Genomic DNA, 17,590 nt, shown 5'->3' on the forward strand with positions numbered 1-17,590 from the left:
TATATTTATAAGTTTAAAACTAAAAATTATATTGTTATTTATTAGAGAAATGACAAACTGAAAAAGCAAATTAATCCTTATTCACACACAACAACCAAAAAAACTTAGTATTTTGTATGGTCACCTTTGGCCTTGAAACAGCTTGAATTCTTGGTGGCATTGCTTTTGTGCACTTTCTTTGGTCCCAGAGACTTGCTTTGGATGACCTTTTTGTGTAATCTATCTTTAAATCCACCAAATCCCAAATCAGTTCAATAGGATTCATGTCTGGACTTTGACTCGACCAGTTCATCACTTCCAGTACTCCAGATTCTATTTGCTTGGTCAAATAATCTCTGCAAAGCTGTGAAATGTGCTTGGTGTCATTATCTTCTAGGTATACGAACCTACAACCAATCAGTTTCAGTCCAGAAAGGATTTGACGATGCACCAAGATGTTGTGGTAGACCTTCTTGTTCGTGATACCATCGATTTTCACTAATTTGCCAACACAGTTTCCAGTAATGGAACCCCATACAGTAATAGACTCACCACTGTGTTTCACTGTGGGTGCAGTGCATTGAGCATCAAAAAATTCTCCAATGTTTGTGCTCCTTGGCAAATCTGAGGCATTTCCAGATGTTTGCAGGCCTCAGCAATGGCTACTTAGCAGCTATTCTTTCCTTTAAGCCTTGTTCATTCAGTCATCTGCTTATGGTCATTCTGGAGACCTTCTCAGCCTCTGATCTAGAGGCATTTATTTTCTTTCTTTCTTTTTTTTTTGCATTTTTGGCCACAGTGGCTTTTTATGGGCAGCAGAGAGAGACAGGAAATGGGGAAAGATACAGGGGAAGATACGCGGGGAAAATTGGCGATGGGCCGGGACTCGAACCTGTGCCGCCCGCACCACAACGGGGCATATGTATGTGTTTGCCTCTAAGCCACCCAGGCACCCGGAGGGGCATTTATCTCTACCTGAAGATGAGTAGTGGTCTTCCTTCTCTCTCTAGTACACTATATTGCCAAAAGCATTCACTCATCCATCCAAATCATTGAATTCAGGTCTTCCAGTCACTTCCAGGGCCACAGGTGTATAAAATCAAGCATCTAGGCATGCAGACCGCTTCTACAAACATTTGTGAAAGAATGGGTCGCTCTCAGGAGCTCAGTCAATTCCAACATGGTACCATGACAGGATGCTACCTGTGCAACAAAATGAGTGGTGAGTGGCTATTAAATATTCTACAGTCAGCTGTCAGTGGTATTATAACAAAGTGGAAGCAACTAGGAGTTACAGGAACTCAGCCCACAAATGGTTAGGCCACATAAAATCACAGGGCAGAGTCAGTGGATGATGAGGTGCATAGTGCACAAAGGTCACCAACGTTCTGCAGAGTCAATCACTACAGACCTCCAAACTTCATGTGGCCTTCAGATTAGCTCCAGAACAGTGCGCACTGGACTCTAGAGCAGTGGAGATGTGCTCTCTGGAGTGATGAACCACGTTTCTCTGTCTGGCAATCCAATGGACGAGTCTGGGTTTGGTGGTTGCCAGGAGAACGGTACTTGTCTGACTGCATTGTGCCAAGTGTAAAGTTTGTTGGAGGGGGGATTATGGTGTGTGGCTGTTTTTCAGGAGTTGGGCTCGGCCCCTTAGTTTCAGTGACGGGAACACTTAATGCTTCAGCATACCAAGACATTTTGGACAATTTTATGTTTCCAACTTTATTCAGTTTGGGGATGGCCCCTTCCTGTTCCAACATGACTGCACACCAGCGCACAAAACAAGGTCCATAAAGACATGGATGAGTGACATTGGTGTGGAAGAACTTGACTGGCCTGCACAGAGTCCTGACCTCAACCTGATTGAACACCTTTGGGATGAATTAGAGCGGAGACTGTGAGCCAGGCCTTCTCGTCCAACATCAGTGTCTGACCTCACAAATGCACTTCTGGAAGAATGATTAAAAATTCCCATAAACACACTCTTAAACCTTGTGGAAAGCCTTCCCAGAAAAGTTGAAGCCATTATAGCTGCAAAGGTTGGGCCGACGACATATTAAATCCTATGGATATAGCAATGTTGCATACCTAAAATCTTGAGGTGTCTGTCATCTGCCTCAGTCAGCTTTTGTTTTCTACCTCTTCCTTGTCGCATTTTGTAAGAAACAGTCTCTGCAATCGGCTCCAAAGCACACTTGACCCCACTGTGAGAACACTTTATGCCTTGCACTATTTTCCTCAAAGACCATCCAGCATCATGAAGTGCTTTGTGTGGACTCTTTACTTTTCAGTGAGTTTTCAGTGTTTTTACCACTTTGAACAGGTGTAAGGAATTTCAAACTGAATTCATGTTTTTATACCCATATACAGCATTAAAAATATTTTGATTAAAGAGCTTGTGCATAACCATTACAGAAACATAAAAATTATTTTGGTAATTACCACTGCTGTTAATTTAGGCAAGCTGTGGCCTAAATCTTACATTGGATGGTAGTCTAATAAATTTGTTAAGCACTGTACGTGTATGCGCTTGTGAGAAGCATTTGCAGGAAAATTCATTGTGGGTCTCTGACAATTGTCTTCCAGATAGTTTCTCAGCTGATACCAGCAGCCCTGACATGGTGACACAGCCTTCCCTCGTGACAGATCTTATCTTTACAACCACAACATCACCCCCCACATCATTTTCTACTACCACATTTAGACCCCCGACCACAAGCATCAACACAAGTATTCCTACCACTGTGACCATGGCCACGGCCTTGACCACAGCCACGACCACGGCCGCAACCACGGCCGCGACCACAGCCACGACCACGGCCGCAACCACGACCACGGCCGCGACCACAGCCACGACCACGGCCGCAACCACGGCCGCAACCACAGCCACGACCACGACCACAGCCACGACCACGACCACGGCCGCGACCACAGCCACGACCACGGCTGCAACCACAGCCGCAACCACGACCACGGCCACAACCACAGCCATGACCACGGCCGCGACCACAGCCACGACCATGGCTGCAACCACGACCACGGCCGCAACCACAGCCACGACCACGGCTGCGACCACAGCCACGACCACAGCCGCAACCATGACCACGGCTGCAACCACAGCCACGACCACGCCCGCAACCACAGCCACGACCACGGCCGCAACCACAGCCACGACCATGACCACCACCACACACTCTGAAAATGTCACCGGTCAGTTTCACAATTGTGTGTACATTACAGTTCCCTGATCATCATGAATGGCCTGACAAAAACTTTCTGATTTGTCTCCTTTGTAGAACTGTATTTTGAGGTTAAGGTGAACGTGTCCATAACAGGCGACACTGACCCAGAACAGATCCTTTGCACCTGGGTACGTTTCACAGAACAGCTAAGCTCTTATTTTTAGATACAGGAAACTATTTTAGCTTCACCTGGCCTAAATATGGCCATGCAGTGATATGAAAAACACATGAATGTAATGCATGCCAGAAGAACCCATGCTAACATCCTCTTCACAGCTCAACTACAGCCTACCTGCCAACTTGATGACAGTGCTTGAATTTCAGCTGCTGCCCAAAGCTCAAAGGTAGAATACATGATTTCCAGAAATATCACACAGTCTGATAAAAGTGAAGTTTTTTCAATGTGAACAACTTAATTCAGCTACTGATCTTACTTCCAGATATCTTCCTAAGTTGCAGTCCAATCCTCCTACCTCCGTAAGTAAGTGTAAAAAGATCTCTAAATGACTGACAAGCTGAATGAATTTGGTCTCTGTGAGAAGATTTGACCAACCCAATGCTGCCATTTAATGTCTCTCAATCATACAATTTTCCTGCTATAGTATTATCACTATTTTGCTCCATGAGCGAAAATCTCACCACTGAAAGCCACCATACAGAAATGCTTTTAAGTTCTGTTCCTTTATGTAAGGACGAACAGGAGAAGCACTGCCAGAGACCTAAAAACTGACCTCCAGCGAGCTGCTCATGTGCACATTTCTCACCAAACTGTCAGAAATAGACTCTGTGAGAGTGGCATGAGATGGCGATGTCCTTCTGTGGGACCCGTGCTCATAGTCCAGCACCTCCATCACAGATGATGTTGCAGCCAGACTCTGTCGCATGTGCTCAGTGTGAACTGACTGTGAAGAGAACAGAGCGCCAGCGGCTGGCCTGCAGTTCTGGTGTTATCTTATTGTTGCCTCTCCGGTACACCTGTTGACACAAGCAGGTGAAATTTACAATGGTTTATGCTTCCTGATGAGACAGATTAACATCACTGAAGTTAATGCTTTTGAATGCTGCATTATCTTAAGACTTAAATGTGACATCATGTGATTCATTTTAGTTGATTCATAGTCTGATTTGAAATATTGACTGGGTTGGGATTTTACCTGAAATGGTATTCAGAAAGACGCCTCCCAATATGTTCTTTCTTAAACCAAAATGCCATTTCTCCCCAGTAGCTTTATTTATCTCCTTTCCACTCTTTCCCAGGTATTTGCATACAGGTAAGGAAAGGTCCATGCATCTCCAAACTAATATTGAAAAAAAGCAAAACATATCACCATGTAATATTTGCTATGGATGCAAGACCATTTTCATCCCGCAGACCACATCTAACTCTGCTCCTTCCAGGACAGCGAGCTGTGTTTTCCAGGTCCACGTCAGGATGCAGTCAGACGTACAGGATATGGAAGAGAAGATACGACACCTACTGCTGAGACCTTATAACAACGGCTCCATCTCCATCCATCTAGAGGAAGAAGACATAGAGATAAGCCGCATTCGTGAGTTTAAAAAACAAAAAAACCCCCAAACAAACCTGAAAATCTCTTCATTTTTACATCGCTCTCTTTCATTGTCTCACTGCTGCAGTTTTAATTAAGTGCAGTGCAGAAACCCACCACACCCTGAAAGGCCTGTTTGAGTGGACTGAGGTTTCAGGAGGAAAAACTGCTGTTCACACATGCCCAAAAAACCCGGACCACCACGCCACTCGACACTGGTGAGAACTCAAACTCTTGAAGACTGATTTTATGAAGGGAACACTCACATAAACTACTACAGTGTGTGGAGATGAATTAAAACCAATCCCTGTTCCTGTGGTTTCCACAAAAGTAAGGGCACAGTGTCAGATGAAAAGGAAAACTTATGCCACTGGTATCTGCAGCAAAATTCATGGAAATCAGTCCAGCAGTAAAGATTTATTAGACTGACTTTGGCGTACACGCAGCTACACTGCTAAAGTACACACAAAATACTCTGTTTGGTACTCTGCTCATGTTTACAGGTTTAGTCTGGTGGTTGTTTTAGGCATTTAGCTGGCTGATAAATTTAACGCATGAATAAGTATGAGTCTATCTGGGTATCAATCACGTCTGTTGGTATATATATATATGGCTTTATTGCTATTCTTGGAACTCCGTGTGTTGACTCAGTGTCGCTAATGAGTGGTTAAATGAGAGGTAATTCTCAGAATCAACAGCCTCGCAGCTGTGTGAGGTCTCGCATGATGTCGCCAATCCATCTAAATAACATGGTTTCCTTTTGTTTTTCCAATAAGTGTGTGGCAAGCAAAAAGCTGATATGCAACATGCTGAGGTGTTAGTATAACCACATGATTAAAACTGAAAAAGAGAAAAAAAAAAAAGTTCTGCTCAAGGCAGATTTTTTGAAAGCCTTTTTCCTCTGTCCACCCTCCGTTTGACAGTAAACTGTCCCTCAGTACCCACTGGATGGCTCCAGAGCTGGAAGATTGCGCTCCAGTGGTGGAAACCATCCCTGACCTGCAATATGTCGAAGTCACCGCTGGTCTGTTACATTTGTTTTTCCACTTCATGTGTCTGCCCCTTGAGGTTTAGCTGTAAAATGTTAAAATAAAATCAGTACTTGAATATTTTGCTTCCTTGTGACATATTTAAAATACTCAAAATGTTTGTATTTTCCAACATAAAGCACCGTTACAAATTAGACGTGTGCTCGTGTTACGTCCAAGGATGGGACAAAGATTCCCGGGTGGTTCCTGCGTTACTTCACGAGTTGTTCCACTTATTTCCAGATAATACTCTGGATGTGGTGGAGATGATTGAAGCTTTGCTAAAGAACCACTCCACACTCAGTTATCAGGACCTGGCGACAGTCCTCGACAAGCTGGAGGGCATCATCAGCGTCAGTGTGGTCACACCAGACCTGGGCCAAGCTCTTCTCAACATTATTTCAGACATACTGAAATCTGACAGCGACCTGGTGCCTTTTACTAATGAGTAAGGAATGAAAGCTGAATGAGAAATCCAAATAAAATCTCCATCAGTCTGACATCAGCACACTGAACCCTTCTGTCTTCTCTCCAGCATCTCAAATATTATAGAAGCAGTGGGAGACAGGATGGTGGGCTACGAGGGCTCCTCCACCCTGGTCGCTCCAGCCGTCGCCATCGCAGTGGTGGATGTTCCAGGACAGTTTAACAGTTTAACGTTTGGAGTGGCGTCTAATCGAACTGGCAAAAAACCCGAGGTCTGCAAACGTGTAACAAATATCTTCACTGTGTGAGAGTTTGGAGTCAAGAGAGCAAGTAAACACATTACTGGCACTTCTGACTGATACGGCAGTTGAGAAAAGCAAGACACAACAACAACAAAACCCAAACGACAAAATGATGCTGTCACACAAAATGCAGTCAAATGCATCACGGATATTGTAGGGTCTTTATCCTGCAATATGAAGCACCTTAAGGCAACTGTTGTTGTGAATTGGTGCTATATAAATAAAACAGAATACAGATACAAAAGGCTCGCACATCAAATTGAATGTGTCATATTTTAGATTTTCACTAGAATCTAAAATAAAATATGAAATATGTTTGTATTAACTTGCAATTGGCACTAAATATCAGCTCTCTTGGCGATATTTAGGCAAACATGCAGATTAATCTGTAATTACTGGATTAATGCTGCTCAAATGGTCTGCAGTACATCTCAGAAATCAATGCTGAAACATGTTGCCTGAGCTATAAGAAGAATTAAGAAAATTTGTCTTTATAGATTTTTATCAACAGGTATCCCTTCAACAGCACACTGGCTTTCGTCTCCCTGCCATCTGTCCTGCAGCAATGCTTCCCCCCACAAGGACTAAATCAGACCCCACCACGAGTCCAGTTTCAGTTCTATGCCATCCCATGGCTCTTTAAGGTACTTGTTCATATAAAACCCCGTTCAGCAGGAAAAAACAGAACAAAACACTTTTTAGTGAAGATTTTTAAGCAAACAAATTGCTCTTAGATGCTGATTAGTGAAATGTATTATTCACATGTATTGTGTTATTAATTTCAGGGCAGCCAAAAGGGGCAGACCCTCAACACCTTTGTGGTGTCAGCCAGTGTGACCAATGCCAGTTGTCCAATCAAAGACCTAGCAGAAGACATTAAAGTCACACTCCACCACCTTATACCAAACACAGTAGGAGAGGCTGTTCTTCAGAAATGCAGAGCATATGATGAATGTGTCTTTGATTAATGAATACATTATGTTTCTTTTGTCTCTGCTTAAGCTTTACAAGAAGGTAGAGTGTGTGTACTGGAACTTCAGTAAAAACAGTAAGTCCTGATTTAAGTCTCATTCTCTGGATAAACTCTGTGTCATATTAAACATTATTGTCCTCACGCAGATGGGCAAGGAGACTGGGATGATTACGGGTGCCGACAAAACAACAGCAACTCAAAATACACAACCTGTTTGTGTGATCATCTCACACACTTTGGAGTTCTTCTGGTACGAACTATTTTCATATTGATTTACAGTTTCCTGGAAAACACACTTTTGTAGAATACTTTTGGTAATCTTTCTGATACTAGTAGAAGCAACAATATGCATACTATTAATTGTTTTTTTTTTCTTGTATGCAAATAGGTTGCAGACATGAAATACAGTTCAGCTAAGTGGTTTAACCAGCAGAGGGCGCTGAAAGAACAATATTTAAAAATAAACTAATGACAGGCAAAGTTTGACACAATTCATAATTTCTGAGTAGCCCCCCAATAACACAGCGGGATTGTTGCTTTGCAAAAATAGCACCAATAAAAATAATCCATCCACTGTCTTCCGCTTTTCCCGTTCAGGGTTGCAGTGGGCAGGAGGGCAAGAGGCAGGGTACACCCTGTACAGGTCGCCAGCCTGTCACAGAGCTAAAACAGAAACAGACAATCATTCACACCTATGGGCAATTTAGAATCACAAATTAATCTAACCCCAGTAACTGCATGTCTTTATACTATGGGAGGAAACCGGAGTAAACACAGGGTGAACATGCAAACACACAGAAAGGCCCGGGCCAAGGTGGACTCGAACCCAGACCTTCTAGCTGTGAGGGAGCAGTGCTAACCACCAGGCCACTGTGCTGCCTGCTAATAATAATAAACATGAGGAATGCCTCCTGCTGTATGGAGTGCCCAGAGTGCCAAAATAAAATAAATATATCATTAAATAAATGAATGTGTTTATTTAATTAAAATTGGAAATAAATATATAATTAAGATGCCATTTTATTTAAAAACATTTAATTTGCTATTTAATTGTTTAATTGTGCTACAATTTATCATGACTTTATTTGCATTACATTGTTTTTACATTAGTTTAAAATAAAGCATAATGAGTATAGTGTTTACAATAATCTGTATATATATTTATATATAATACATATTTAATAAACAAATTAGCTTTGAAATTATTTTATTACAACATGCAATGATCAAAATCAGCTACGTGTTAGTCCGTCTGTGTCCCTTATTCTTTACTGTCTGTGGTTTTCAGCTCCAGTGTTTTTACTGAACATGGAGATTTTGCAAATGAACTACTTAAATTAAAAAAAAAATGACTGAAGGCATCAACTTCTTAATCAAATGAATTAACTGACTGTTTTGTTTTTCTACAGAATTAAAGACAATAAAAATACACATATTAGCCCATTCCTGTACGCGATCATTAATTTTACCAGTTTTTCCACTAATTTACAGACACTAACACTGGAGATAGGAACAAGTGTTTCACTGTAGGAGTGGCCAGACAGATGCAGGGCTAAGAAAGTTTATACACGGCAATAGGAACAGATAGGAACAAGATCAGCCAAATGCTAACAGTGGCACATTGGAAAATGAATACAAGCACAGCCCTGTCACCAACTGAGTAAATCCATGTGTCTAGGATGTCTCCAGGACTCAGCTGGACCCTGCTAATGAGCACATCCTGACCATTATCACCTATCTTGGTTGTGGAGTCTCGTCACTGTTCTTGGGAATCACTGTTCTCACGTACACAGCTTTCGAGTAAGATTCTGACCACGGCGTTGTTATTTTATACATGAAGTCTGCTTTTTCTACCACTGCTTTCTGTTTACATGCAGCACGGCCACTGTGGGTCCAACTACAGCTCTGTCAACACCAATTCAAATAAATCTAAAAACCATCACTTGTCTTTGAGGCACACGTCGTTTTCGGTGTTACTGATGCTGTTTTGCACTAGACAACAAAGTGCTGCTGCTGAAGCTTCACTGTCATGCTGTAGTATTTTAGTACTTCCATTTCTCAAGTTTGTTGATTTTACTTAATCACTGAAGGCTTCACTGTATATGTATCTGCATTTAGCACATTAGTATGAACATTTATCTAACCTCCCGACTTCCTCCACTGTGCTCGTGTCCCTCTCAGAAAGCTTCGTCGAGACTACCCCTCTCAGATTCTCATCAACCTCTCTCTGGCTCTGCTGGGTTTGAACCTGGTGTTTCTGGTTAACTCCTGGCTATCCTCCTGGGGTGTGTACCCCCTCTGTGTGGCTGTAGCGTCCACCCTGCACTACTTCCTGCTGGCATCATTCACCTGGATGGGTTTAGAGGCCGTTAACATGTACTTTGCCCTCGTCAAAGTATTCAACACCTATGTGCCCGCTTATATACTCAAGTTTTGTGTTCTGGGATGGGGTGAGTCACATTTTTGCATGACTGACTTTCAGTTAATCGCAGCATGGAAAACATTACATTTATGGTGTGATGACACACTGAAAGCTCATAAAAATCTCAAAGGGGACACATTATTCTCATTTCTGGGTCCATCTCTGGATTCTTAGACTACTCTAGTGGAGTCTAAGAGTGTATTTAAGAATGTATGATAAATCTTCATCATATACTGGGCCCCAGTGCAGAGCATCAAACCATTTAGTTCCTTTCCCTTCAAACCACCTTCTGATTGGCTGCACTTCACGAAAGGAAAATTTGAACAGCAGGTGAGTGGAAATGATTTGCTCACAGCCAGAGCAATTTGCTTGACCATGTTAAGGATTTCCTCCCTTTGACACAATAAAGAGCCAAAAATTTTCTGACAAAGACCTTTCAGAGCAATGTGAAGCTTGAACTTTAGCTTCATTTTAGTTTGTAGTTTGTTTAATATAATATATAATGGCATCCATAATTAATGATCCATAAAGGGTACATTTTAAAAGCACTTAGATGTTTATGTTTAATATTTTTCTGAGGGCACGGCATGAGCCTTATATGTATTTGAAATCTTCCCGCAGGGTTTCCTCTGGTTATCTGCATCCTGGTGCTCATCGTGAACAGAGAGGCTTACGGCAGTCACCTCTACACAGACACTCGCTCCACCTTTGAGCTGCTGGACAACTCTGATAACTTGTGAGTTCTGGCTTCATCTTTTATTCATTTTTTTCATATCTTGATGATGTAAAGAGCTGGAGGTTTCAATGCAACAGTGCGCATGAATAAAAACTATGCACTATTTTTCTCTTACTTTGTGCAGAACTACAACTTCATTATGAGTGCGCTACCACTACAAAAACTGTACTTGAAAAAAATAGCAAAATATGTATCACAACATATTTTCTTCTTATATAATTATTTAAGCAAATTCATGACATTCAACCATAAATCCTAAAAATCTGATAAAACCCAACATCTCCTTCACATTTAATTCTCAGTCAGATCAAGTTAATCTGGTTTCATCCTGAAAGTCATGTAACATGGTATTACAGTCTCAATAGGCTATCCAAATGTATTATGCAAGAATGTTAAGCCATTAGCACTTTTTCATTAGCTGCAGAAGGTAGGGGGTTCAAATACAACCACACTTTCATTTGAATACTTCACCTCACACTGATCACTGATCGTGTTCTCTGAGCTCCTCCAGTCTTCTTATGCCTCGTCTCGTTCCCATTTGTTACTCCCTCAGCTGCTGGATCCAGAATGATGTCACATTTTATGTGTCTGTGGTTGCCTACGCTGTGCTCATCTTTCTCTTCAACACTGGGGTAAATCGTTTAAGCATTTCATTAAAGTTTTTACTTGTTAATTTGTTATGGTGTGGTATGGTGTTAAATTACACAATTTAAAGTGAATTTTCAATCACTATACAGGATTTAACAGACAGCATTTTTCATACTCGTACTTTAACAAGGAGTTGGGAAACATTCCAACATCCCAAAGGTGCTCTACTGGATTGAGATCTGGTGACTGTGGAGGCCATTTAAGTACAGTCAACTCACTGTCATGTTTAGAAAACCAGTCTGAGATGATGTGAGCTTCGTGATATGGTGCGTTATCTGGCTGGAAGCCATCAGAAAATGGGCACCCTGTGCTCATAAAGGGATGTACATGGTCAGCAACAATACTCAGGTAGGCTGTGGTGTTTAAACGGTGCTCATTTGGTATTAAGGGTCCCAAAGTGTGCCAAAAAATATCACCCATACCATTACACCACCACCACCACTGTCTTGTATTAGCATGAACCACTGATACAAGGCAGGATGGAGCCATGCTTTCATGCTGTTCAAGCCAAATTCTGACCCTACCAGCTGAAGACTTCTATTGTTCAGATTTGGTGAACTTGTGTGAACTGCATCTTCAATTTCCATTTCTTAGCTTACAGGAGTGGCACCCAGTGTGGTCTCCTGCTGCTGTAGCTCATGTGCATTCAGAGAGCTCTTCTGCATACCTAGGTTGTAATGAGTGGTTATTAGAGTTACCGTTGTCTTCCTATCAGCTTGAAACGGTCTGGCCATTCTCCTCTGACATATTTTCTCCTTTTTCAGACCAGTTTCTGTAAACGCTACAGGTGGTTGTGTGGGCAAATTCCAGTAGAGCAGCAGTTTGCTATATCATGTTATACCATGCCACTTAAAATCCCCTTTCTTGTCCATTCTGATGCTCAATTTAAATTTTAGCAGGTTGTTTTGATCATGTCTGCATGCCTAAACGCACTGAGTTGTTGCCATGTGATTGCAAGATTAGATATTTGCATTAATGAGCAGTTGAACAGGTCTATCTGATGAGTGTATATCTTACTTAAGATCTTCTATTAGAGGGGACTTTATTACTGTGTATATTTGTCTTTAATTCAATTACCATTTTCCTGTAAACTAACTACTCTGAGCCTTCTTTTGAACCCCCTCTTAGGTTTTTGTGGTGGTTCTAATCCAGATTCGCCGAATGCGAGCCAACAGCCCAGCAGGGACCAGCAGTGGAGTCATGCAGGACTTAAAAGGAGTTGCCAGTCTGACCTTATTATTAGGACTAACATGGACTATTGGCTTCTTCAGCTGGGGGCCGGCCAGAATAGTTCTGCTCTACCTGTTCTCTGGATTCAACAGCCTGCAAGGTTGTGTTTTTGTACTGAAACAGTTAATGAAAGATCGATAACATCCAGCAGTATGTCTACAAAAGAAAAGCAGAGAAAAACATACTAATTTTCTCTTAAGTTTGAAAGTCATCATTAGCTTTGCAATTTAAAGATGCATTTTAGTAATTTTACCTTATATCCAGTTGTTTTGCTTCAATATGTTGAAGTTTGCAAGGTCTTCAAGGTCAACTTAATGATTTATTGGTTGAAAATTGACAAAGCCTTATAATTTAGAAACTATGATTCTTACAAGTGTGGTGCGCATTGGCAACATATAGAAAGTACCTATAAAGGCCTTTCTTTTAAGTTGACCCCAAAATGTGTTACATCTTTAAAGAAAGTATTGTCAAAAGAATGAGTTGCCTGGTTAGTCAGAAATGTACTGTAGTATAAAATTATATAAGCTCAAGTTATTCATGTACAGTTATTTACATATAAGTACCTATTATGCATTACCAACTCCTACATATGATTTTTACTGCACTTCAAATGTCTTAAAGAACAAAGACAACAAAATGAATTCGGTATATACAAATTACAATGCTATTCCCTTAAAAGTAAATGCTGCGCAGAGAGTGAGCTGCTTTGGCGGAGGTTTGCGCTTTTGGGAGTGCTTCTTGTTGAGTGAAGATTTGCTAACCACATGTGAAGTTTTGCACAACAACCTGCTTCACAATCAAAGTTCAAAAGAAACTTAGATGTAAAAAAAAAAAAAAGAGATGAAAAAGAAGAAATCAAAGAGCCAAATGATGCAACTATTTCACAAACACTTTCACCTCTGCTGGCCTTTCTTATAATACTTTCTTTTATATGGACTGACGCAACCACCACTGTTTACTTCTATATATGAAATTATTCCAGAGAAAGTTGGAAATACTTGCTGAAGGAACAAAGAGCCAAAAACCCAGATCCTCTCTAATCTTCTAAAAGCTCATGACCTTTTCTTACTTTTCTGTTTATTGCAGGACTTTTCATATTCTTCTTCCACTGTTTAATGAAGGAGAATGTCAGGAAACAGTGGAGGATTCACCTCTGCTTTGGACGCTTTCGACTTGAGGAGCATTCTGGTACAACACCCACACATACAACACTGTGACTTTATCACTCGAGTTTGGCTAGTTTTATGGCAACTTTTTTGTTGAGGCTCATAAAGTACTAATGAATGACTACACATTATTGGTACTATGCAAAGACTTGATTTCACTGGATATGAATAACTGCTTCCATCTAACAAATCTGTCTTGTTGGTTTTGGCTTGTGCTGTTAAAGTTCCGCTTATGTGGTAACTTACAATGAAAGCAATACAATAAACGCAGCTGTGGACTTGATTTCTATTACCTGTGTCTGCCAACGTTCTCCAGAATGGAGCAACTCAGCATCAATTGGAGTTCTGGCAAAGCCCAAAACAAATCCTCCAGGAGCACCAAGGCCGTCAGGCGGCTCAACTAAGTCCAGCTCCACAGAAAGCACATCAGCTTCCTCCAACTACAGCCAGAGAGATTCATCCTGCAAGAGACCAAACTTGGGTGAGAAAAACAAGCAGCACACATCCCGACTAAACTCATAACTATGAGGCATTTTAGTGCATCTAAATGTCAAAAAAGATGACACACAATGCAAGATAAATTAAGTACATGATGACATTTTAGTGGGATTCTTCACTGGTCTTTCTTCTGTTGACATTAAATTTCCTTGGCCCTAATCTATTGGAAGACATTTAAGCTTACAATTAAAAGTTACAGTTCATCTGGTTTAGATTCAGCCTCCTTAAAATAAAATGATGATCAGAGATTTAGTCAGACATCACAGTCACATTCGCCTGCCAGAATCACAGTGAAGGTCACTGCTTACATTAATGAGACTGCACTGACGTTAAATGATTACAAGACTTTGTAATTAAGCTGCAATAAACACAAGGAAAAAGGACATGCTTGCTATTTCTTAAAAGGTTTCCTTCACCATCTGACAGCTCAGTGTAAGTTTAATTCCCAACTCCCAGGTGTACATCCTCCACAAACATGTGAGAAATCATCAGTTTTTTGCACCTCTGAATTGCTCACAGTTGTTTGATTATCTTGCAGGCCTTTTTATGAATTCCTTGACTCTTCCTCAAGCTCATAGAAGCCCTTCAGGTACAGGAGGTCTGCCCTCCTACAGGGGAGTGAGCCCCACACCCGGCTGGAGGAATCACTTGCTGCACCAGCAAGAACAAAGGCGAGAGCAACACATTAACTACCACTAAAAAGTTTTGGCCACTTAGAAATGTCTTTGTGTTAGAAAGAAAGGGACATTTGCAATATAATATGAAACTGATCAGAAATATTGAAAATAATAATTTATCATTAAATAAATCAAGTGTTAAATTAATTTGTTTGATTTTTAGCAACCACCACTGCTGTTTTCTACGCAGCATTGCGTCAAACTGATTTGAGTGTCTGCAGCAGCGACATGTATGGATTACACTTTTAAAAAATTTGATTCTGAAACTTTCTGGAGTGGTCATATTATAAGAAATGAAGGTTATACCAGGGGGGCAAAGCTGCTAAAAACTACTAAAAAGAAAAAAACAAACAAACAGAATTTTTCATACTCCCTTCACTGACAGCCACAACATGCAACTCGTGGGTAATGAAGCTGCCTGCGGCTGATCTGTTTCTCAGTCTAACGACTGTGATGCTCTTCTCCTCTTGATCAACTGTGTGCTGGTGCCTCTCTTTTCCATCCCTGTTAGAGCCTGAATGTGCTGTTCTGTGAAGGGAGGAGAGCACATCGTTGTATAAAGTCTTCAGTTATTTGGTACTGTGCCACACAGACTAAATGTAATTTCTTAGAACCAGAACAAGAGACGTGTTTCAGAAGAAAGTTTGTTTATTTGAGACTAGAACTCAACCTGCAGGCTGGTACTGTGCACACATAACTAACCAGATATCAGTTTTTTAAACATCCATCCATCCATCCATCCTCTTTTAATTATCCAATTCAGGGTTTTGGGGGTGGGGGTGGCTATCCCAACTGATATAGGGCAAGAGGCAGGGTACACCCTGGCTCAGGGATAACAAAGAGACACACACAACCATTCACACTCACACTCACACCTATGAGCAATTTCGAATCACCACTTAACCTAACCCCACTAACTGCATGTCTGTGGACTGTGGGAGGAAGCCAGAGCACCCAGAGAACCCACACAAACATGGGGAGAACATGCACACTCCACACAGATGGTGGATTCGAGCCCAGGACCTTCTTACTGTGATGCAACAGTGCTGACCACCATAACAACAAGCACAACCAATTTGTGTTGTGCCAACATAACTGGAAGATTGTTTTTCTAATGATGTCTTAGATTTAAATAAACTTAGGCAACCTAACATGCCACTGAAGCACAAAGTGAAGGTTGATATAAAAGCCTAAATAATTTATAATCAGTAACTGTCATTTGAATTGCGATTTAAAAAATTAAAATAAACGTGCTTTTAAACAAATACACCGCAAAGTGATCTCAAAGTTTTGAGCAGCTGTGTACACTGCTACAACTACATACACATAGTGTGCTTCACTTCAGGATACACAGAGACGTGTAAAGTGCAGGCATCATTGTATTCCAGCTTCATTAGATATTGTTTTTTATGCAATTCTATTGTTTTTGTTTTTGGTAAATATTGTAAAAGAGCCTGTAATTATGGAGACACGAGCAGTTGCATCAGTTCCAAGGAGGAGTTGGTTGCCAAGCAACTGGTGAGTGGAGCCATGGTGACAATGAACTGTGGTACCACACAGTGTGTGTGAGGGGAAAAAAATTAAAGATGACAGAACTCTCACTATGTTCATCTTTATCCTAATTTTTTTTTTTTTTTTTTTGCCAGAAACTGCTCAAAACAATCACTCCTTAAGCAGCTCGCACAAAGATCACACTTTTTTAAAAAAAAAGTGGTTACAGTCCCATTTAGTTCTTGTAAATAATGACACATCCTGATCAATATATGATGTTTCTGAATAATTAGTACAATTATGGAAATCTCTGCTGCTCACTTTACACAACCCACAGAAATAAGTGTTTTCAAACTAGTTCAGTCTTGAGGCAGTGATCTGTTTTAATCACGCGGCTGCCATTGTTCTAGGCTGGTTTGCAGCAGTGTGGAGTCCCAACTCCTCTCTCGCACCATGATGTCTGACAGATTACTGATATTTTTGCTTTATATTTCCCTCTCACCTTTACATCTGCACAAAGGGCTGCCAGCAGTTCTGTCACGCTTCACCTTCCACTTCCAGAATGCAGGAGAGGTGTTGATTGAATCACTGCTGTAGGTACATTTTGAAGTCAGTTTCTGAGCTGTACAAGTTACAGATTAAATAATGTGTACACAAAACAACAAAACAGTGCAATGAAATGTTGTGCAGTGGAGCATGTACACAGAAAATTTTATATTTATATATTAATATTTCTCCCTTTATCATTTTACCTCATCTTGTTTTATTTTACACAAGCAAAGTCAAGTGGAGAGACATGAGAACTAGTTTTTTTTTTTTTAAGTTGCCAAAAAAAAAAAAAAAAGGGACAAAAACAGACTTCTTTACAAACCTCATTTTGGTTGCTCAGCTGCTGATATGACCCTTTTACCAGACTTGATTTGACTACAAAAAAAATCCCAAAGAAAATAAATCACATTTAAAAGCAGTATTTAAAACTCTAGCGAATGAAAATGACATTAAATTAAAAAAAAATTATAACAGTTACCTGTTCATAACAGCAGCTACATAAACTGCCTTGTTAATTTTCAAGCTTTAGGCACGAGGACCACACACGGATAATGTTGCTCAATTACTACTTGACACTGCAAAGAAAATGTTCCCTATTTTTTGCACTCTTAGCCTTTGAGCAATGTGTTCCCACCCACAACTCATTCAAACTGACTCCTTCAGTCTGGTG

At 40.8% G+C, this 17,590-nt stretch overlaps 1 protein-coding gene and 1 long non-coding RNA gene across 2 annotated transcripts; both read left to right on the top strand.

Moving 5' to 3' along the window:
* Nucleotides 1–3,479: 3,479 nt before the first annotated feature.
* LOC115791968 (adhesion G-protein coupled receptor G4-like) lies at nucleotides 3,480–6,536 on the top strand. The gene is made up of 8 exons (XM_030746277.1): nucleotides 3,480–3,568; nucleotides 3,665–3,701; nucleotides 4,482–4,495; nucleotides 4,623–4,774; nucleotides 4,863–4,992; nucleotides 5,698–5,798; nucleotides 6,046–6,250; nucleotides 6,338–6,536. Exons 1-8 carry the CDS (start codon nucleotides 3,480–3,482, stop codon nucleotides 6,534–6,536), a joined length of 927 nt encoding a protein of 308 aa, XP_030602137.1.
* A 795-nt stretch (nucleotides 6,537–7,331) lies between these two features.
* Nucleotides 7,332–7,714, top strand: LOC115791571 (uncharacterized). The gene is made up of 3 exons (XR_004020961.1): nucleotides 7,332–7,441; nucleotides 7,533–7,578; nucleotides 7,650–7,714. It is a non-coding gene; the product is annotated as an uncharacterized LOC115791571 (long non-coding RNA).
* Nucleotides 7,715–17,590: the final 9,876 nt, after the last annotated feature.

The sequence above is a fragment of the Archocentrus centrarchus genome, chromosome 14, assembly GCF_007364275.1.
Source record: "Archocentrus centrarchus isolate MPI-CPG fArcCen1 chromosome 14, fArcCen1, whole genome shotgun sequence".
NCBI lineage: Eukaryota > Metazoa > Chordata > Actinopteri > Cichliformes > Cichlidae > Archocentrus > Archocentrus centrarchus.

What these genes read in the sequence shown, in the direction of transcription:
- LOC115791968 (XM_030746277.1), top strand. Translation starts at nt 3,480, where the DNA reads ATGCTAACATCCTCTTCACAGCTCAACTACAGCCTACCTGCCAACTTG. An exon ending in CATAGAGATAAGCCGCATTC is followed by an intron (nt 4,775 to 4,862) that starts GTGAGTTTAAAA and finishes TCACTGCTGCAG; the next exon opens with TTTTAATTAAGTGCAGTGCA. An exon ending in ATATGTCGAAGTCACCGCTG is followed by an intron (nt 5,799 to 6,045) that starts GTCTGTTACATT and finishes ACTTATTTCCAG; the next exon opens with ATAATACTCTGGATGTGGTG.